We start from the raw sequence: 18672 nt of genomic DNA, 5'->3' as shown, positions 1-18672 counted from the left end.
CTCTCTCTCTCTCTGCACTGCAGGCAGCAGCACAGAGACGCCTGTATGATAGACTCACGGAGTCACGGAGCTGCGAGACTTTTCACTGATCACATAAGTTGACATAACGCCATAACGCGGGTAACGCTTGCACAATAACTATAAGGCCGTTATGGAATGGGGAATGTAAAGCGTTAGGTTACAAGTTACTGCAAATAGTAGTTACGTTATGTAACGTAACGCAATGTAAGGGCGTTAGTCACAACACTGGATCTCAGGTCAGAATGGGTTAACACTTCTGATTTTGCTGTGTACTGTACCTATAACCATTTTCTCTCTATGTGAACAGGCAATAGCCCCAGACATCTTTGCTCAATTCTCCCTTCATTCGACCCAAACCACAGATCATGGGCAACTTTCATCCACACCGTTTTTTCCAGACAGGAGTTTTCCGTGTTGTATGGAAGGTCTTAGGCTTGATTTATCCTGTAGATCAGTGTTTCTCAAACTGATCAGGCTGAGACGCTCCAAAATAATCATATTTCAACTGGGAACCACCCAACCTGACAAGCACTTGGAATTGCAGGAGCTGAGGCATTACATTTAGTTTGACTCTACAAGTGAAAAATGCTCACGTCTCGCAATGCAAGGCGTTGTGAGCATGTAGATCAGCTATGTTGGGACCCTCCGAAAATCATTTGGGGACCCCACTGAGGGTCCCGACTCCCGACCGACACTTTGAGAACCACTTACTGCTGTAGATCGCTATGTTCAGTGCGCGACACCGGCGTGCAACCAGTTAGGCTATAAATCAGGCGCAAAGATCCTCTATTGTCAGGACACATTCATGTCAATTATGGCCTCAATACAGACCTAAAATAAAATATATTATGTATAGAAATGAGAGTAATAGAACAAGTCATATCAGAGCTGAGCGGCAGAAAGACATAAGTGACCAAAGGCCAGAGGGGTTTCAGCTCATTGGCTGGATATGAATGGCTATTCTAGTGATTTACAGCAGTGCTGCGTAGCAGACAAGTGATGGATTGGGGACACCTTCTGCGTGAACTGAAGCGTTTGGCTGCTCCATTGTAAAGAAATTAGAACTTTGGAGTCACTTTAGAGGTGAAGCTCTCTTACAAGACACAGAGGAGTGAATCAGCAGTGAGTACAGACTCTACCTTAAGATGGACAACATAGGAAGAGAGAAAGTATGGAATTATATTAGATATTTTCCAGTTCAGCACAAAGGATGGCGCCAACATGTAAAAGTCAAGGAGGAAAAATACTTAATTTATATTCCGTCATACAATGGTGTCCCCTGTCGAATATATATCCACCTGGTGGGATATACAGAATACACATTCCTACAGAAGGGTGGACAAAGTATTATTACAATTCTCTAAATTCTCACATTTTTCGGTGCGCATTGAGCACAATGCAAAAATAAATTGTGCACATTGAGCACAGCTTTGTGCACAGTTCGGTTGGCCAAGTCACATGCGGAATTTGCGGAAGTGCCGTTTACGCCTGTGCTTTGTGTTCGTGATACGTCACTGACTTTAGCTCTGCGTTTTCAACCCAGCTTTGTGTGTCTTCGACTACTGGCCCAATCACAGCGGGCATAGAACTGCGGTGAGAACCATAATAACGCCCTTAAAACAATATACACGGACAGCAGACAAACGATATTCACGGAGAAACAACCACACGGAACAACACAGCCTGCCCAGCACGGAAAAAAACACGGTCAGTGGCCAAAGACAAAACGCTGTCTACCTTCGTTCAAAATGTACGGTTTGTGTTTGTCTCACTCAGATCGCACTGCCACATAAGACAGGTGGCGTTAGACGTGAGCGTAGTGCAAAACAGCAGTAAAGCTGTAAATACTATGCTGTGAAACTACAGCAATTCTCAGCTAGATATAATCCCAATTGTGCGAGATATGCGAAGATATTTGTCCATAAAAAATAAAAATGCAGCGTGTGCTCTGTTGGTGAGGCTCGACAGCTAGTGAACCTGGCAGGTGGGTCATTGTTCAGGGCTCTGATAGCTTGAGGCCAAAAGTTATTAATGTATTAAATAATGTATTTCTGTATTTCTGTACTTCTGTCTATGAGACTTTGAATTTCCTCAGCTGTCCAAGGCAGTACAGACACTGCCTTGACACAGTGTCTGTGCTGTCCAAGGCAGTGCAGACACTGCCTTGACACAGTGTCTGTGCTGTCCAAGGCAGTGCAGACACTGCCTTGACACAGTGTCTGTGTATCCTGTGTGGTGTGAAAGCGGAGGTTAGCTTGAAATTATGTCAATGCATGTATGTGTGTGTGTGTGTGTGTGTGTGTGTGTGTGTGTGTGTGTGTGTGTGTGTGTGTGTGATGGGCGTGTCCAATCCATTAAATTCCAAAAGCGAGTACCCAGCGTGAAAGGAGAACAGCATCATTCTCTGACAGGAGAGGCGAGGGAAAGGGAGATGTATGCGTCCTCTTGCATTTGAGAAAATAACCCGCAAAGGGCCAGGCCAGGGGGATGAGGAAAGATGAGTATGTGAATGAGGGCCACAGAAAACATGAAGACGAGCGAAAAGAAGATGAGACGTTGATGCTGTGAATGATCATCTCAATCTCCTCCCCCGTGCTGTGACTACATCTGTAATCAGGGCCTTCCCCGCTCAGCCCCCATCATCTTTCCTCTCAGTCACTTCTCATCCATCTCCAAGCGCTGCGGGTAAACATTTTGATATACATCAGATCCTACCGTACGCCACGACACAAAGGCAGCAGAAACTCGCTTCCGCCCACTTAATTAAAGCGATTTATAAATATTTCACTTCATAATATCACAGAGGGAATGGGAGCGGAGGAGGACAACAATTTTTAATGGAGTCCTCCTTACTAGATAGTAAGTGTTTACTAATAGTAAGGGCATTTTATCAGGTATTTGACCAATCTGGGAACTAAATCGTTACCAAGAAATTTCTTCACCAATGTGTTTCTAAAGGTGTCTAATAACATGTACTAAAAGTTTGAAATTCAACTCCTGTGGGAAATTGAGTTATTAGCATAATATGTGACCATACCCATAACATCCTATATAAAGAAGAAAATTCCAAATTTCATCATTCTTTCAGTAGCATGTGACATATGAATGAAACTAGGGGGTTTTCATGATTCTGAATCCATTCCAAGCATTAGTTTTGCACAAAAAACACTCCTTTGGAGGAAAACGGCCATAGCCGTCATCACAAACGTGATGAGGTCAAGGTCAGCACATTTGGTCAAGTGGATATGGCCTAATTTAGCCCAAGGAGTGTTTTTTGTGCAAAACTAATGCTTGGAATGGATTCAGAATCATGAAAAACCCCTAGTTTCATATGTCACATGCTACTTAAAGAATGATGAAATTTTGACTTTTTGGCCTTATATAGGATGTTATGGGTATGGTCACATATTATGCTAATAACTCAATTTCCCACAGGAGTTGAATTTCAAACTTTTAGTACATGTTATTAGACACATTTAGAAATTTCTTGGTAACGATTTAGTTCCCTGATTTTCATAGATTTCTCTTACTATAAGTGCAATTGTGATTTACGGATTCAGGTTTCACCTACATCTTGTTACCGGGGCAGACCGGGGGGTTTTCCAAATCACCTAAATCACTGAATGCTCCTTTAAGCGACGCAGAGTTCGCACTTTCGCACTTAGAATACTTGGGACAAAAGGAACATGTGAGATGTATATTTATTTCTGTTTTGGGGTATTAACGAAATATTTTATTTTATTTTTTGTGTAGTTTCTGTGTCCAGGAAATGAATGTTTATAATATAGCCTAGTTTCCAGCCCATAGACCCCACCGACTCCACTGCTGAGTGAACAGAGTTTGATAATCAGGCTAGTTTGTTTTTGTTTTTGGTGTCTTATAATCCCATAAGGGATGGGCCTTTTATGACAAGACATTCATTCATACAGGTTTTAAGTAGTTAAAGTGTGAAGGATATATATACACGTACATAGATATCCAGTATAAGTACCGAAATTCACCTAGACAACAGTCTACTTTACAGCCTTACTAGGATCAGATTCGTGCCCACTCTTAGGGATGTGGGAAATGAGCCATTTACACCAGATGTCAGGAAACCATCCTGACTGTAATATGATATTGAACGACTTTAACGCGTTAAAACCGGGAAAGCATGCAGGGCCCCCGCTGGCCTAGAGGTCCATGCGCATGCCACATATAGGCTCTGGCCTGACAGCGTGTTGTGTGTTCGAGTCACGTTCATGACCATCTTTGCTGCATGTCTCCCCCTTTCTCTCTCTCCCTCTTTCCTGTCAATCTATCTCTCAATAAAGGCAGAACAGCCAAAACTGATATATAAAAAAAAGAAACATGAAATAGTTTGAGCACCATTTCACCAATGATATACAGGTAGTAACAAAGGTTTTTCAGAAAAGAACACATTCTTAGAATGGGCCTCAGGTCTTAATAGATTAAAACAGCCCCTGCATCTCTGGGGTGCTGAATTTCAGCATGTTTTATGTTTAATACTGCCTGAACTGCAAGCCTTTCTTGGCTAGAGATATTGTCAATTTGTCCCAAGTAATTGGGTAATCAAGGGTTTTTGATGTCATTAATTGCTTCTTCTAATCCTTTTCTTTCATTATATACATTAATGTGAATCAATTACATTCATTGGTTAGACATTAATCTGAATCAATTACATTTATTGGTTTGACTTTGTACAGATGTGCTCTCCAGATCTCACCATTTTGGATGGGTGATGCTTCCACATATCCCGGCAATGATTTTAAATAATGGTATTGTTTCATGTGGGTTTTATTTATTTTTGTGTACCTACAGTACATTTGTATTTACAATTTCATTCCTAATGCGTAAGGCTGAGTATTTTGGTTGGCAATGTTTTTCATTTGCTGATTTCCTCAGTACTTTTCTGATGGTCTTGCATTATTCACCAACCATTTGTCAGGGTTTTTGCCTTTTAACAGTATTCCATTTTTGTTATATAAGCCAGACTGGAATATAGCTGCCTTATGAAATATCATAAGTGGAGTTGTTTACGCCATCTCTGGGAGGGCCATATTGATTTTGGTTATATTGATAATGCCACTCATGAGATTGGTTGAGTTAAAGGCCATGATGAATTTGTCTTCCCTGTCTGTGGGGACCATCGGAGGGCAAATGTAAGTATTTTTTCTTCCGGTGCCCATATTCTGGCAAGAAAGTGCATTTTATATGTGTGGTGGGGGGCTCAGAGTGTGGTGGGGGCTCAGAGTGTGGTGGGGGGCTCAGAGTGTGGTGGGGGGCTCAGAGTGTGGTGGGGGGCTCAGAGTGTGGTGGGGGCTCAGAGTGTGGTTTGTTTTGTTGAGTGGCAGAAATGGGCCTTCATATCTTAACGGAACACAAAGCTGCTTTAAAGTTATTGCATTTTTTCGAATCCATCCAGCTTTACAGACAGTTTCATATGAGCTCTGTTCCAAACATTCCAAAATGCTGTTGACTGGCATACTTCAGTACCTGCTTAAGTCTTGCCACTCAACTTGGATTGCAGTATTTGAACTGACAGACCTCAGACAGAGTGCTGGAGATGACTTTCAGGAGGCAAGAATACTAGTGAAAAAGATCTTCAGCACACTCATAAGGTTTAAAAGCAGGTGTGTAGGCAACAAACGGTAGACAAAAACAACAATAGAAGATATACCTGCACAGGCGCACATTGCCACTTGCACGTTCAAGAGAAGGTATTAATGTTTTAATTATCAAATACCTTCTCTTGAACGTGCAAGTAGCAGTGTGCGGGCCAGGTATATCTTTTATTGTTGAGGAGCCAAGAATAGAAATGAACAAACCAAAAAGGCATATCATTTGTAGTTTCAAATAGTCGTATGAATATAGAAAGGAACAAAGGAAACAATGCCAGATAACAAGACACAATGTCAGTCAGATATACAGAAGTTCCATAGAAATAATTGAGGCAGAATATCAGTCTCTTGTGCAAGCAGATACAACGCTCTGCAGCAGGTACAGCAGCAGATGGAAAGACATAATTTTGTACATGACTGCATATAAAACAGAACGATGAAAGATCATCCAGTTTCCATCAATAAAAAGCCAAACTAAATAATTGGCCTATAGGCAGGTGGTCCCGCGTAATGCTTTAGACAATCATAACTTTTTGAACAATGCGTTGGTTTGCATGAATACGAGCGATAATTTGGATAAAAACGTTCAAACTGACGTTAAGCTACAAAGCTTTTCAGTAGAAAATATTTGAACCCAGGCCAAAGCTCTCTTCATTAAAACAGCGGCCGACATGGTTTCTGCAACGTGTACACTTCGGCAGAATATATTTTCTAAAACTTTCTCTAATGGCGATTGAATTCTTCTATACACTTAAAGAGGTTGTGGCTCTCATACAAATCATAGTGTGCTGGGCAGGCGATAATAGGACATGGCTCCAATGAATGACCCCATTGTGTTAACTTATGGAGTGGTGTTTGAAATTTCTACAAAGTGATCAATCATGTAAACAAATGAGCAGGCAAAATTTCTGAGAAATACACAAAGATCAGAAAAGGGCAGAGAAAAACAAGTCATCAAATTGTTGGACTTTTATCATGTTTATTCATCCAAGGGAGCTTGATGAACTTGCATACCTTCTCTTTTTTGTAATGAATGGTTTATTTCGATCTTGTATGATACAGAGGGAGGGGTTGGGGGGGGATGATATTGTGATGTCACTATATCACTGTTTTCAAATGAGTATTAAACTCATTTGACATGATCGAAAAGGTATCAGGCGGGAGCTGGTAGCTTATTAATGCCTATCCTTATTACATTGTTAACTAAGAGAAAATTGGGAAAAAACAAAAATAACAAAAAACTAAAACAAAAACAGAATGCGTTAGATCAGACTTGGCATGATGAAGCCATTTAAGCCCGGTGAGTTATACTTAGCCATGCGCGGGTGTAAACCTAAACTAGCCGATCTACAAGCTCCCAACGCATCACGTTGTGACCCTGGCTTGTAGATCGACACCGACGCTAGCACTAGCGAGTATAAATCATCCTCAGGTCTCAATGTCTTGCTCAGCCCAACAGTAGAGAGGGCACGCTAGCTCATAGAAAGCAGCAATGAATACTCCATCCTGACCTGAAGAGGATCATTGGTGACCTCAGGAGGTTCCTGTGGTTTTGCCATGACGAAATAAGAGCTGTGGCTCAGGAGGTAGAGCTTGAGCGATGTGGTTCACCTCCAACTGGTGCCTTGCATGGTTACCTCTGCCATCGGGGGGGGTGTGTGTGTGTGTGTGTGTGTGTGTGTGTGTGTGTGTGTGTGTGTGTGTGTGTGTGTGTGTGTGTGTGTAAATGGGTGAATGTAATGCACATTGAAAAGTGCTTTGGGGAAAGGTGATATATATATCATAATACCATGCCGTGAACTTAGATCTGATATTTATGGAGTGCTGTGATTAGTTTTTTCCAGTTTTTCATGTGTTTATGAGGTGACGGTATAACAACTTCAGGTTGTTGTGTGCAATGATGTCTTCCCTTTGTATTTTTAGGGTTTCTTCCTGGAGGCTGAAACCTTGACAGTCAAACGTGCCAATGAAAAAAACAGTGATATAGTGACATCACAATATCACACACACACACACACACACACACACACACACACACACACACACACACACACACACACACACACCTAACAGGGTGCAGCTTCAGTTCACCCATCATGGCAAACCAGCCATACTTAATGAACTGGTGGGTGTGTCCACATAAAAAATGCCATTTTAACAAATACTGTACACTCTTTTGAAAACAATTCTTCCTCCTTATATAATAATAATAATACCTGATGATCATGTTTTAGGGTAAAATCACGGCACTCCATCTTTAAGCATTACAAATACATCTCACACGCACGCACTCATTGAGCCTCAGCTTAAAGTGTTCGTTGCTTAGTCAGCTACCAGGCAACGTTCATTCTGACACACACACACACACACACACACACACACACACAAACTAGTCAATTTTATTATATATAATTCTTTGCAATAATCCATTTTAATACACACTTGCTAACAACAGTCTGCTAACTAGAAGTCAACTCCACAGAAGGTATTTAAGAGCTTTATCAGATTCTGGCCAACACAGCTTCCCAGATTCCCAACAGCAGCTGCTCTGTTACAGGTACAGTATATACAAGTTGACAACAACAACAAACCGAACAAACATCTCTCTTAAGAACTGTGGAATGATTCCCCGGTGCTGCCAAAGTATTAATTCCCTCCATGTGTTTAGCTGGGTTCTTATCTCCGACTCGGATTTTCTAATCAACGCAGTGACCATTAGCAGTCTGCAAAGCTGCAGCATCCAGCTCAGCCTCCGTTTCCCTCAGAGTCTGACTTGTGGCCAAGGCCTCGGCATGTGAATGTGTTTGGCGGCGGCCCAGCTGATGTGGGCCCATTGAATTTAGAGACTCCAAGCTTTTTACATTTCTAATGCCTTCCTCCCCCTCTGATCCGCATACCGGTTGGGCCGGGCCACCAGCTGTCCCAAAAGACATAAAAGCACAACCGATTACGGCATTTCTGCCATAAAGACTAAATGGAAGGGAGAAGCCGATCAGGGAGGTCTATGGTATGCATGGTTATAATTGGCTGTTGATGGTGACGCAATTAGGTTAGGTTTCAATGTTGGGTGGGTAAAAGGTAACGTATGAGTATATGCATGCATGTATGTCGGTAAGAATGGTGGTCCCTTATTGGCTGTTGACGGTGACGTAACTAAAGGTACACTTCAAGATAGGTATATATACATTTTATAGAGGCGCTGATCGCAAGTTCGTAGAGGTCGGCAGAACTTGCACGCAGTAAGTTGGCACATCGACAGAGTGCATTTCCAGTTCATACTAGAGCGGTGCCCGTGGGGCCTCTACAGTGGTGCCCGTTGGGCACTGGCCTACTTGGAACGATGCAAGTTGGAAATGCATGCAACACCCAGATATTATATCTGTGTCCCTTTTATGCCCATATATGGAGTTCTTTGTCATGCATGCCCAAATATGGAGTATACAGAGTATGGAGTATGCAGACGTCATAATGATGTTAGAACAGGCCAGCTCTACATATGGACACAGCGCAGGGGCCCTGTCCAGACTCGACACCGGCCACTGCGGTGGTGTGGAATGCGTGTGTCGAATTTGAAGTCGGTGGGGCGTTACGTGGATTACAGACTGCTGTACGTACAGATACTTGGTGCATTTATAGATAGATTTGAATGACAACACATTCTCTAATTAATATATAGATTATTGTGTGTGTGTGTGTGTGTGTGTGTGTGTGTGTGTGTGTGTGTGTGTGTGTGTGTGTGTGTGTGTGTGTGTGTGTGTGTGTGTGTGTGTGTGTGTGTGAGTGTGAGTGTGAGAATGTGAGAGAGAGAGTGAGAGAGAGTGAAAGAAAAATATAGTACTGTATAGTTATAGTATAGAGGCCCTTTCATCCCCAGAGCCCAAACACAATCTACTGAATTCACAACTCACCCATGAAGTCATCAGGGTTTACCATGACTGGGCAGATTGAATCTAGAGCATATTGTGTTGTCTATAAAAGCTTATAGATTTCATAGACAGCATTTCTCATCTACAGTTCAGACACGAACACAACAAATGACCGCCTATACTGTAGGTGGAGGTCTTTCCACCTCAGGGTCCACTTTGCCTCCATGTGGACCCAGAGCAATCATCCTCTCTCTTTCTCCACAACCGTGACATGGTGAAAGGAAATAGGAGAGCAGGATAGCCGCCCCCACCCACAGCCTGATTCTAGTCCAGGGTTTTCGTGTTTTGCATCAAAAACCACTGGTCTAGAGTTTTCTGAAATACGTATGTTGCTAAATACAGTACTATACTAAATCTAAAACTTTTAAAATCTGAGGAATGCTAGCTTACAAGTCCCTGTTTCTGTAGGTCTATAGTACGTTCTGTATCCTTCTCTTATATTACGTAAGCACTGTGTCTAATTCTGCAAGCAGGCCCTTCTGCAAATTAAGTTCCTGTGTCAGCTGGACGAATTCCTGCATAAAGTTGGATTGATTTATGGATAGGCAGATACGCCCATCAATGTCTGTATGTGCCGATTGTCAATTGTGCAGCAAGGCAGGCATTTGCTTTGCATGGGGTTCCAAAGTGACCTATACACCAGTTCAAGAATGGACTTTAGATTTTGACATGAAAGTTTGCCAACATTTCCGGGAATGTAGGCCTAACGCCTATAAGTGCAATGTCATGTCCCTGTTCTACACTGTGTGTGCACAGTGAACAGTTTATAGACCTACTTTGTTGCAAGAGAGTGGTGGCGCTTGATGAAAATAAGTGAGTTAAAATAAAAAATGTGATACTCTCAGATGAAGTATGCTATAGAATAGGCTCTACTGAGAGAGAGAGAGAGAGAGAGAGAGAGAGAGAGAGAGAGAAGGCATGATCCCAGAATCAGTCTTTAGCACCATGGACAGCTCATACAGCCAGCCTCATAAAACCAAGGTCCCGGCAAGGTTTAAATTAATGCATCTGCAGCGAAGATCAGCCATAGTCCTTTATTACCCCATTTGCTAATAGGCTCCTTTATGCTCAATAACATTGACTATGGTATAGCCTGTATAAAGGCATGAACTGAACAGCGGACAGCCTTGTCGTGTGTTTAGCTCAAAGGCAGAGTGGTTCTTGATACAGTCGCTTGTAGTTACCATCTGCCCCGAAAGGCTCCAATTACAATGTCTCCTAATACAGTTTCCCTTCATTGCTGTAAACATGTATTCTACATTGTGGTCACCACAACAACAATGAACACCAATAACGAATTTCCTTCACCAAATCGGGCTTGTTGGCTTGAAAAGGCATCCAGTTCAAATACACCATTAATACTTTCAGGGATGATTAGAGATCTATAGGGTCAGGACCAGGCCAGATTCTGACACGTGCACACACACACACACACACACACACACACACACACACACACACACACACACACACACACACACACAGAACTCTTGTTTACTTGGATAATTGCCAACCCACTTTCTGTAGGCTATACCACATGGCTGTACTGTATCGATCTACACCAAAAGTTTAACAAAGTGCTGTAAAACAAAAGAGGGGACACATTCTGTGACGAGTGGAAACCACAATGGGAGTCATGTTAGGACAAGTGATGCAAAGCCAGACCTTTTAGCACAGATGCAGGGGCACGAGCACACACACACACACACACACACACACACACACACACACACACACACACACACACACACACACCTCTTACTTTAACAAGCACAACAAATAAACGAGCTCACCTTCACCGCTTCGGCGTGGGTGACTTTCTCGAACACTTTGTCGTTGACTTTCATGATCTGGTCGCCGATCCGGAGCCCCTCTTTCTCCGCCAGGGACCCGGGCTCCACCAGCGACACGTAGATGCCGACGCCGTGCTCTGACCCTCCGCGGATGCTGAAGCCCAGGCCCTCGTGGCTCTTGTGTCTCTTCATGGAGACGTGCCTCGGCTCGCCCGGAGGCTCGTGCAGGAAGTTTCTGCCCAGCAGCGGCACGAGGGGAGCTGTCCCCTCGCTGCTCGTGCTGAAGCTGTCCGGGGAGCCCCGCAGCGCCATGTGGTGAGACTCCGGCGGGTTGTTCGGCGAGAAGTGCCCAGACGGGGGAGTCGGACTGCCGCCGGGCGTGCCAAACTGCGTCTGGTCGGCGCTGCCATTGCTCGCCCCCTGCAGCTCAGACTTCAAGTAGAGGCCCTCCGAGGTGTACTGGTCGAACAGGAGCTGGTCGGAGCGGGGGATGACGAGCCGCAGCATGGGCAGGAGTTGCCTCTTGCTCGGCGCGTTGAGGATGACTTTGAGCGTCTGCACCAGGTCGTACACGTTGCGCTTGGAGTGGTAGACGTTGAGGCAGTGGATGAACTGCTCCCGCTCGAAGTCGCTGAGCAGCAGGTTGAGCGCGTTGTGCAGCTTCTTCACGTTGGCCGACAGCGTCCGCGCGCTCGACGAGGCCACCGAGTTGGCCGAGGAGCTGAGCGACATGCGCTCCAGGTCCGTGTGGCTCATCCTAGAGCCGGGGGGGGAGCGGGGGGACCGCGGCACGGCAGCAGACCGGGGGCAGCAGCGTGGACATCGGGGCTACAGCAGGCAGCTGGCAGCAGCAGCAGCAGCACGATATTAAAACGGTGCTTTGCAATCCGATTCCCCGAGGACGTGCACTGCGTTAATAGCCATGTCTGTCTGGCTCCCTCTCTCTGGTGGATGTGAAACCACTTTATGGAACAAGTTAACTTAAACAGGCGAATCAAGTTACCGCGAGTGGATATCCATAATAAATCGATTGAAATGCAATTTCCGATTTAAATATCAGAAACAACAATTACATGAACTTGCGCTCCCTGGCCTAAGAAGATGCATCGCGCCTACAACGTGTCCATGCATCCTGCTGGAAAACTCTGCCCCGATCCGTCAGAGAGCTTAGTAATGATCCAGTCCGCGTTGTTGTGTTCCTGTGTGTGTGTGTGTAAAGAGGTCAGGTGGCTTCTCCGGTGTCCACTGCTCCGCCGCCGTCAACAGACGCCGCAGAGAAAAGATATTCCGATGTAAAACAAAACTAAAATAATCGAAAACCTCTCACCGGGGAGCCGAAAAGTTGTATCACCACGTTCCGAACGCGATTCGGACAGAATTGCGCGTGGCTGTCAAAGCGAAAAGTTATTTTTGGTCAGCGCTTCTGTCCGCGTATATGAACTTCTTATCCTGGCGCCAGGGCAGGCTTACTTGCAAATGACATCCAAGTCTGCTAGTAATACATCGATATTACATCCAAACTGCATGGAGATAAGCATAATGCTGCTCTTGTCGTTCAGTCGTTGAAATTGCGTTTGTTTTTTAGACTCAATTAGCAGTTTTGCTGTTCCGTCCTCTCCGCTTCCACGGCGTCTACAAGCGAGGTGTGTGTGTGTGTGTGTGTGTGTGTGGGTGCCCTGGACGTCGCCTGTCAGGAAGTGACGCAGCCGCGTGTGCAACCAATAAGTTGCCTAGTTACGGACAACAAGCTCTCGTGGGATCTACCAAGTCACTGGAGACAGCAATACCTTGACCCGTTTCAATCTATTTTTAGATTGACAGATATATATATATATATATATATATATATATATATATATATATATATATATAGAGAGAGAGAGAGAGAGAGAGAGAGAGAGAGAATAGCAGTGGCAGTCATTTTCTGGTTCCCCCATTCATTTTTCCCATAGAGATTTCCAAAAATATTTCATTTGTTTTGCGGTTTTACTATTTTCACAGAATCTAATGTTTTATGGTCATGATTCACCAGGATCCTGGATGGTTTGATTCTAGGCTTAAGATAATTGACACACACACACACACACACACACACACACACACACACACACACACACACACACACACACACACACACACACACACACACACACACACACACACTGCCACTGCTACACCATATATTGTAGGTAGATCATTTATCTGTTGTAACAACTGTTGGGAAGCCTGTTTCCGGTTCCGTTGGGAGTCCAGTCTTTTAAATGGTGTCCCACTTTTAAGGAACACACATTTGTGGGATGAGCAGCACAGTCGAGTATGTGGGTTTTATACTGAAAAAACACTTGTTTGGTGTTGTTTGGATAATTGACATCAGTAACAAGAAGTAAGAAACAAGACATATGAATTGGTCATTGTTTGTACAGCCTAGTGCTCTTCACAGATGACTAAGGCTGGGACCGAGGCTACCTAGACTGTGGAAGAACAAGAACCTGGTCTCCAACCTGCATGCAGGTCACACACTGCTGTGGGAAGGAATCACATTCCTCAACCAGGATTTGTTGCAAGTCAGCCAATGTGGTTGTGTTGGTCTCTCTATAGCTCTAGCATGAGCAGCATGCTCAAGCTGACACGTGTTCCAATTCTATGTTATTCCCTTATCTATCTATCTATCTATCTACCATCCATCCGTTCAAACTGTATGAAACAAATATATTTGGTCAATGAAGTGTTTCTGAGCCTCAAGAACCACCAAAGAATCATCAAGTGTTTTCTATTTAATGTATTGGCAACCCACCAGCCATCTGGAGGAGAAGAACACAGAGAACAAAGATGTCTGTCCTTTATGTCCAGCTGCCGTGAAGCCATGAAAGAAAAGAGGACATATTACTGGCAAATAAATGTATTTTCTCAAGATATCTCTCTGTACCAATATCTGAAACTGCAGATCAAATTGAATCCAAATTGAACAATTTACGAAGCAGCCAACAAATGAAACATAACAGCAAAAACACCAACATGGGGAAAAGTAATCTATCAGTATATGAATGAGCTGGACCAAAAATGAAGTCAAGTTCAGGCTCAGGAGACAAACCAATTTGGGATGATTTCAGGCTGTAAGCTTTATCTCTGCTGGTCTACTCTGAACATTGTAAACTATTTGAACTATAGCGAGCTAGGGAACTGATGCCCTGGGAAACAACATCAATTATCAGAGAGAGAGAGAGATAGAGAGAGGGCTTAATTGGTAATCATTTAAATCTACAAAGTAACTTGTAACTAAAGTTTTCAAATAATTGTAGTGGAGTAAAAACTAAAAAGGGCAACATTTGCCTCTAACTGAGATGTAGTTGAGTATAACGTATCGGAAAAATGTCATACTCAAGTAAAGTAAAAGTGCAGTACTTGAGTAAGTGGCTCAACCCTGTATACCTGCTGGAGAACAACAGGTATACAGGCTCAAAGACAGCATATCTGCAGGCCGTCTGGCCTACCCAGGGCTTTGTACAGTGTCAGACAGTAATAGGTGCACGTGTGTCATAGATGTGTGTGGGTTATGTTTACACTGGCAGATAGTAATGTTACATAGGCTTTAACCACATAAAACCCTTTATTCTTTGTCATACAAGGAATAGCAAAACATATAGCTTTACATGCAGATCTGCATGTAGATCTGAGCTTGTGTGTCCAGTGAAGCCATGTATCCTGTAATAACAGTGTATGGATTTAAGCAACATGGACAATAACGCTGTTGCAAAACACCATGGCAATGACAATAAATCACCCTATTTTCTCTCTGCCCCACACCCATCTCTCTGGACAGCATTTTGGTGTAGGCGGTGAAAAGCTGACACTTACATTTTGAATCGTAACCTTTAATTGACTTGACTTTAAAATAATTATGCATAGGTTCTTACATGACCAGGGGCATGCATCATGTATTAGTGTGCAACACCTAGGGGCGCGGGTGCAGCTGGACCCCTACTTCTCGTGGTTATAGACACACACAGACCAGGGCAAAATATATATCATCACGCCATGTTCAATCATGTTGCAGCTTTCCGTGCTCGGACAGACATGCAGGGACACCCATACATACATACTGTACATACGCAGGGATAAACATATATATCTATATATATAATAGCTGTAATGGAGCGGAGGCACCGCTCAAAAACATAATCTCCGCCCCTGGTTTTCTGGCCTGACAGAGATAATTAGTTGCTTTTTAGTTAGGACTGGGCTCTAGATGTGAGTTCCTGCTGTTAAGTATGATCAGTCTGGAGAGGTATACACAGTACACACTATACAGAAGCTCTGAACAGAGTCTGTATATTTAATTTCACAGGCTTCTGTTCTCTCTCCCTCCCTACACAATAAAAAGCATTGTTTGATGGTGAAGTGCATCTTACCTTCTAATTCCCATTATGTTTTGTAGCATAAATAAGCAGCTGCCAAAGACATGATTAAAATCCAAAAATAAAGCCAGCGCTAGCATGTGCCAAGGACGGTAAAACATGTTTTTTCTAATGAGCTTGTATACGGAGGCAGCTGATTGTGCATTTTGTGATTTCACTTCATCGTTCTCTTTCCCTGGAGTCTGCCTGCTCCCAGATCTATTGTATAGGCAAACCTCTGTCACAATCAAATCCCCTCATGGGTCCATTCAATTCCATTTGTACCCTCTTTGAGGTTAAATGAACACTGTGCAGTTCAGAATAAACTGACAGCTAGTGTTTCTGAAACCTTTAAGTATTCTTGCGTAGCCAGACAACTATTCCACAATCACAACCATATGCTATATAGAGTGAAATTACACCTCCCGAAATCCGAGAGAGGAAGGTGGCATTTCCGTTAACGAAAATATATTTTAAAATATGGCGCTTCAAAGATCAAAGAGACTAAAATGCTGAAGAAAAGGCGGTGATCCGAGCACTGAAAAAAGTATAAAAATCACACCTGTGTGAAGTAAGTGAGTGGTGCAACTCCGTGTGGGGGTCCCCGGGGGGTCCTCCAGACCCCCAGGAAAGTACACAGGGGAGCTGCCCGGTTCTGGCGAACCACCCCGTGTCCGAAATGGTTGAGAAATGACAGTTACCGTGTGGGGGTCCCTCTACTGTACTGTCACACCCGAAATCATCATATATACAGTTAATATGTGTGCCATCACTGCCAAAGAGACTGTCACTCAGGTGTTGGGCTGCTCAGATACACAAAGTACTGTTCCCTCAGCACCACCTGATCCAATCCAAGTGCGCTTGTGCCATTGTCTCTCCAGACTGAAGGCTGCTACTACTACGTGTGTTAGGCTGCGCAAAAGTGACACTTGGTGGTGAAAACGCAATGTTCGTGCTCGGACACTCGGACAGACGGACACAGCCAGGGACCCAGGAGGACACAAAGAGGTCTATGCAGTGGTTGCACCACTCAAAAATGAGGAGAGGGTGGATATAAAATCAAGGTTCTTTATTAATAAAGTTACGCCAACATGTTTCGACTCACAAAAGCAAGTATTAAAATAATCTTATTTTCAATTTCCATTTCTGCTAAGCAGACTGTAAAGGTAGGGAGGAGGAGGCTTCACATCCGCGTTCCCCCTTAATCATAAAAAGAGCTTCCGTATCCCAGACTGTATGACCGGAAGCATTTGAAAATTGTAGAAGGCACTGTTATTTTGTCAAGCGGTGTGGCTGTATGTCAAAGTATAAATTAATCCCCCCAAGGAGCTGGTACTGTACTTTAAATCAGTCAGCCTACTTGTCGATTACAGCCATTGAAGATGAAGACTTGTGCTCGGAGGGGAGAGGGTTGACAAATGGTCTGTCACATTTTGGAGCCTGTTCAGATAATTATGAGCCTTCATAAGGCTATAGCCACAAGGAGTCAGACATATTTCTACTCAATTACCCAGCAAATCAATAGTGTGTGTGAGTGTGAGTGTGTGTGTGAGTGTGCGTGCATGCGTGCGTGCGCCCCTGTGTCCAAATTCATACACTTAATTTATGCTTAATTCGTGATGAACTAATGAAGAGTTAATACTTAAATTAATCAAACTAAAGGAAGCCGTAGCACTTGCCCTAGCCTCGACGACCTCCGGCGTATGCAAAAGCTCAACTTATGTAACTTAGATAACATTGTATGTAGACATAGCACTGTATACGCATAGTTTCATTAGAGATATTCCACTGTTAGGTTGTTAGCTTACGTATGATTCTTGATGACTATCTTTTAATGTATTTGATGTATTACCATGTTTTGTTCTTGCTTACTATAAATTGCTCTGGATTAAGTTGTAATGCCTAAATTGTATTGCCACTATGATTTTGTACCCTAAAGTAAAGTGTTATCAACTTATATCGTTAGTTAAGGGCAACATAAATACACAGTTACCGCAATACTTCAAACAATACTTGGTATTTGACCAAAGTATGGGCCAAACATGCCAGGTTTGTAGGTCTGCGCAATTCCATTGGCGACTATGCCCAAGATGAGTGCTCATAGGCAAATTTTTATCCTTTATTTACCCAGGGTATAGTAGCTGAGCACAAGTGCTCATTTTCACATAGAAACACACAGACAGACACATACACACAAAAACCTGGGAGCTGACCAGTACAACCACAGTCTTATACTGTTGGCCACTAAGTAGCTCCACTGGAGAAGTTGGTCAAGGGCACTTGGGTGAGTGATGACAATCACTTCCCCACCCAGATTTTTCCTGCCTGTCCGGGGAATCAAACCTCACTGGATAGTACTACATTTAAAATGTGTATTTTTTTAATACAAATATAATATAAAAATAATTGTATAATTTTGAAAACAAATAAACCAACAAATCTAACAACTTGATTGAATGAATGAAAAATACAAATAATTAAGTAGTGAAAATAGCCGATCTACAAGCTCGCAGTGCGATGCATTGTGCGCTTGTCAATCTTCTATTTCTAATAGTTTGGGTCCTGCAACGTAATCTCTCTTTTGGGTCTCGACTTGAAAAGTTTGGGAACCACTGATCTAAAAATAACCTTTTTAGATCAAAGCAAAACATGTTTAGCAATTACTTATTTATTTGTAGCTATATATATATTTACATGAATGAATTTTGTAGATGAATTAAGACATCCTGTATTGTCTAAATGTCTTGTTTTCTTTTCATCTCCAGTACTAAGGCCTGACTCATTATTTTACCTCTTACATAAAAGTCTGCCATGAATAGAGTGAGTATGCGTCATTTTGGAATTGAGATGTAGCAGTGTTATACATACAAATTAAGAGATATGGATTTCTATGTCAAGTGTGACGTCTCATAAGGAA

General features: G+C 43.1%; 1 protein-coding gene across 2 annotated transcripts in view; it reads right to left on the bottom strand.

The window, feature by feature from the left end:
• whrna (whirlin a) overlaps window positions 1-12982 on the bottom strand; it is a 181474-nt gene extending 168492 nt beyond the window's left edge. For both annotated transcript variants that reach the window (XM_083793195.1, XM_083793196.1), the window contains exon 1: window positions 11362-12982. In XM_083793195.1, the coding sequence (XP_083649321.1) occupies window positions 11362-12117 (756 nt within the window). In that variant the 5' untranslated portion in view covers window positions 12118-12982. The remainder of the gene's footprint in view (window positions 1-11361) is intronic.
• Window positions 12983-18672: the final 5690 nt, after the last annotated feature.

This window comes from Protomyctophum parallelum (genome assembly GCF_964188405.1).
Source record: "Protomyctophum parallelum genome assembly, chromosome: 21".
In the NCBI taxonomy this organism is placed as follows: Eukaryota; Metazoa; Chordata; class Actinopteri; order Myctophiformes; family Myctophidae; genus Protomyctophum; species Protomyctophum parallelum.
Note: the sequence above shows the minus strand (reverse complement) of the source record. Positions and strands in the feature narration are given on the sequence as shown.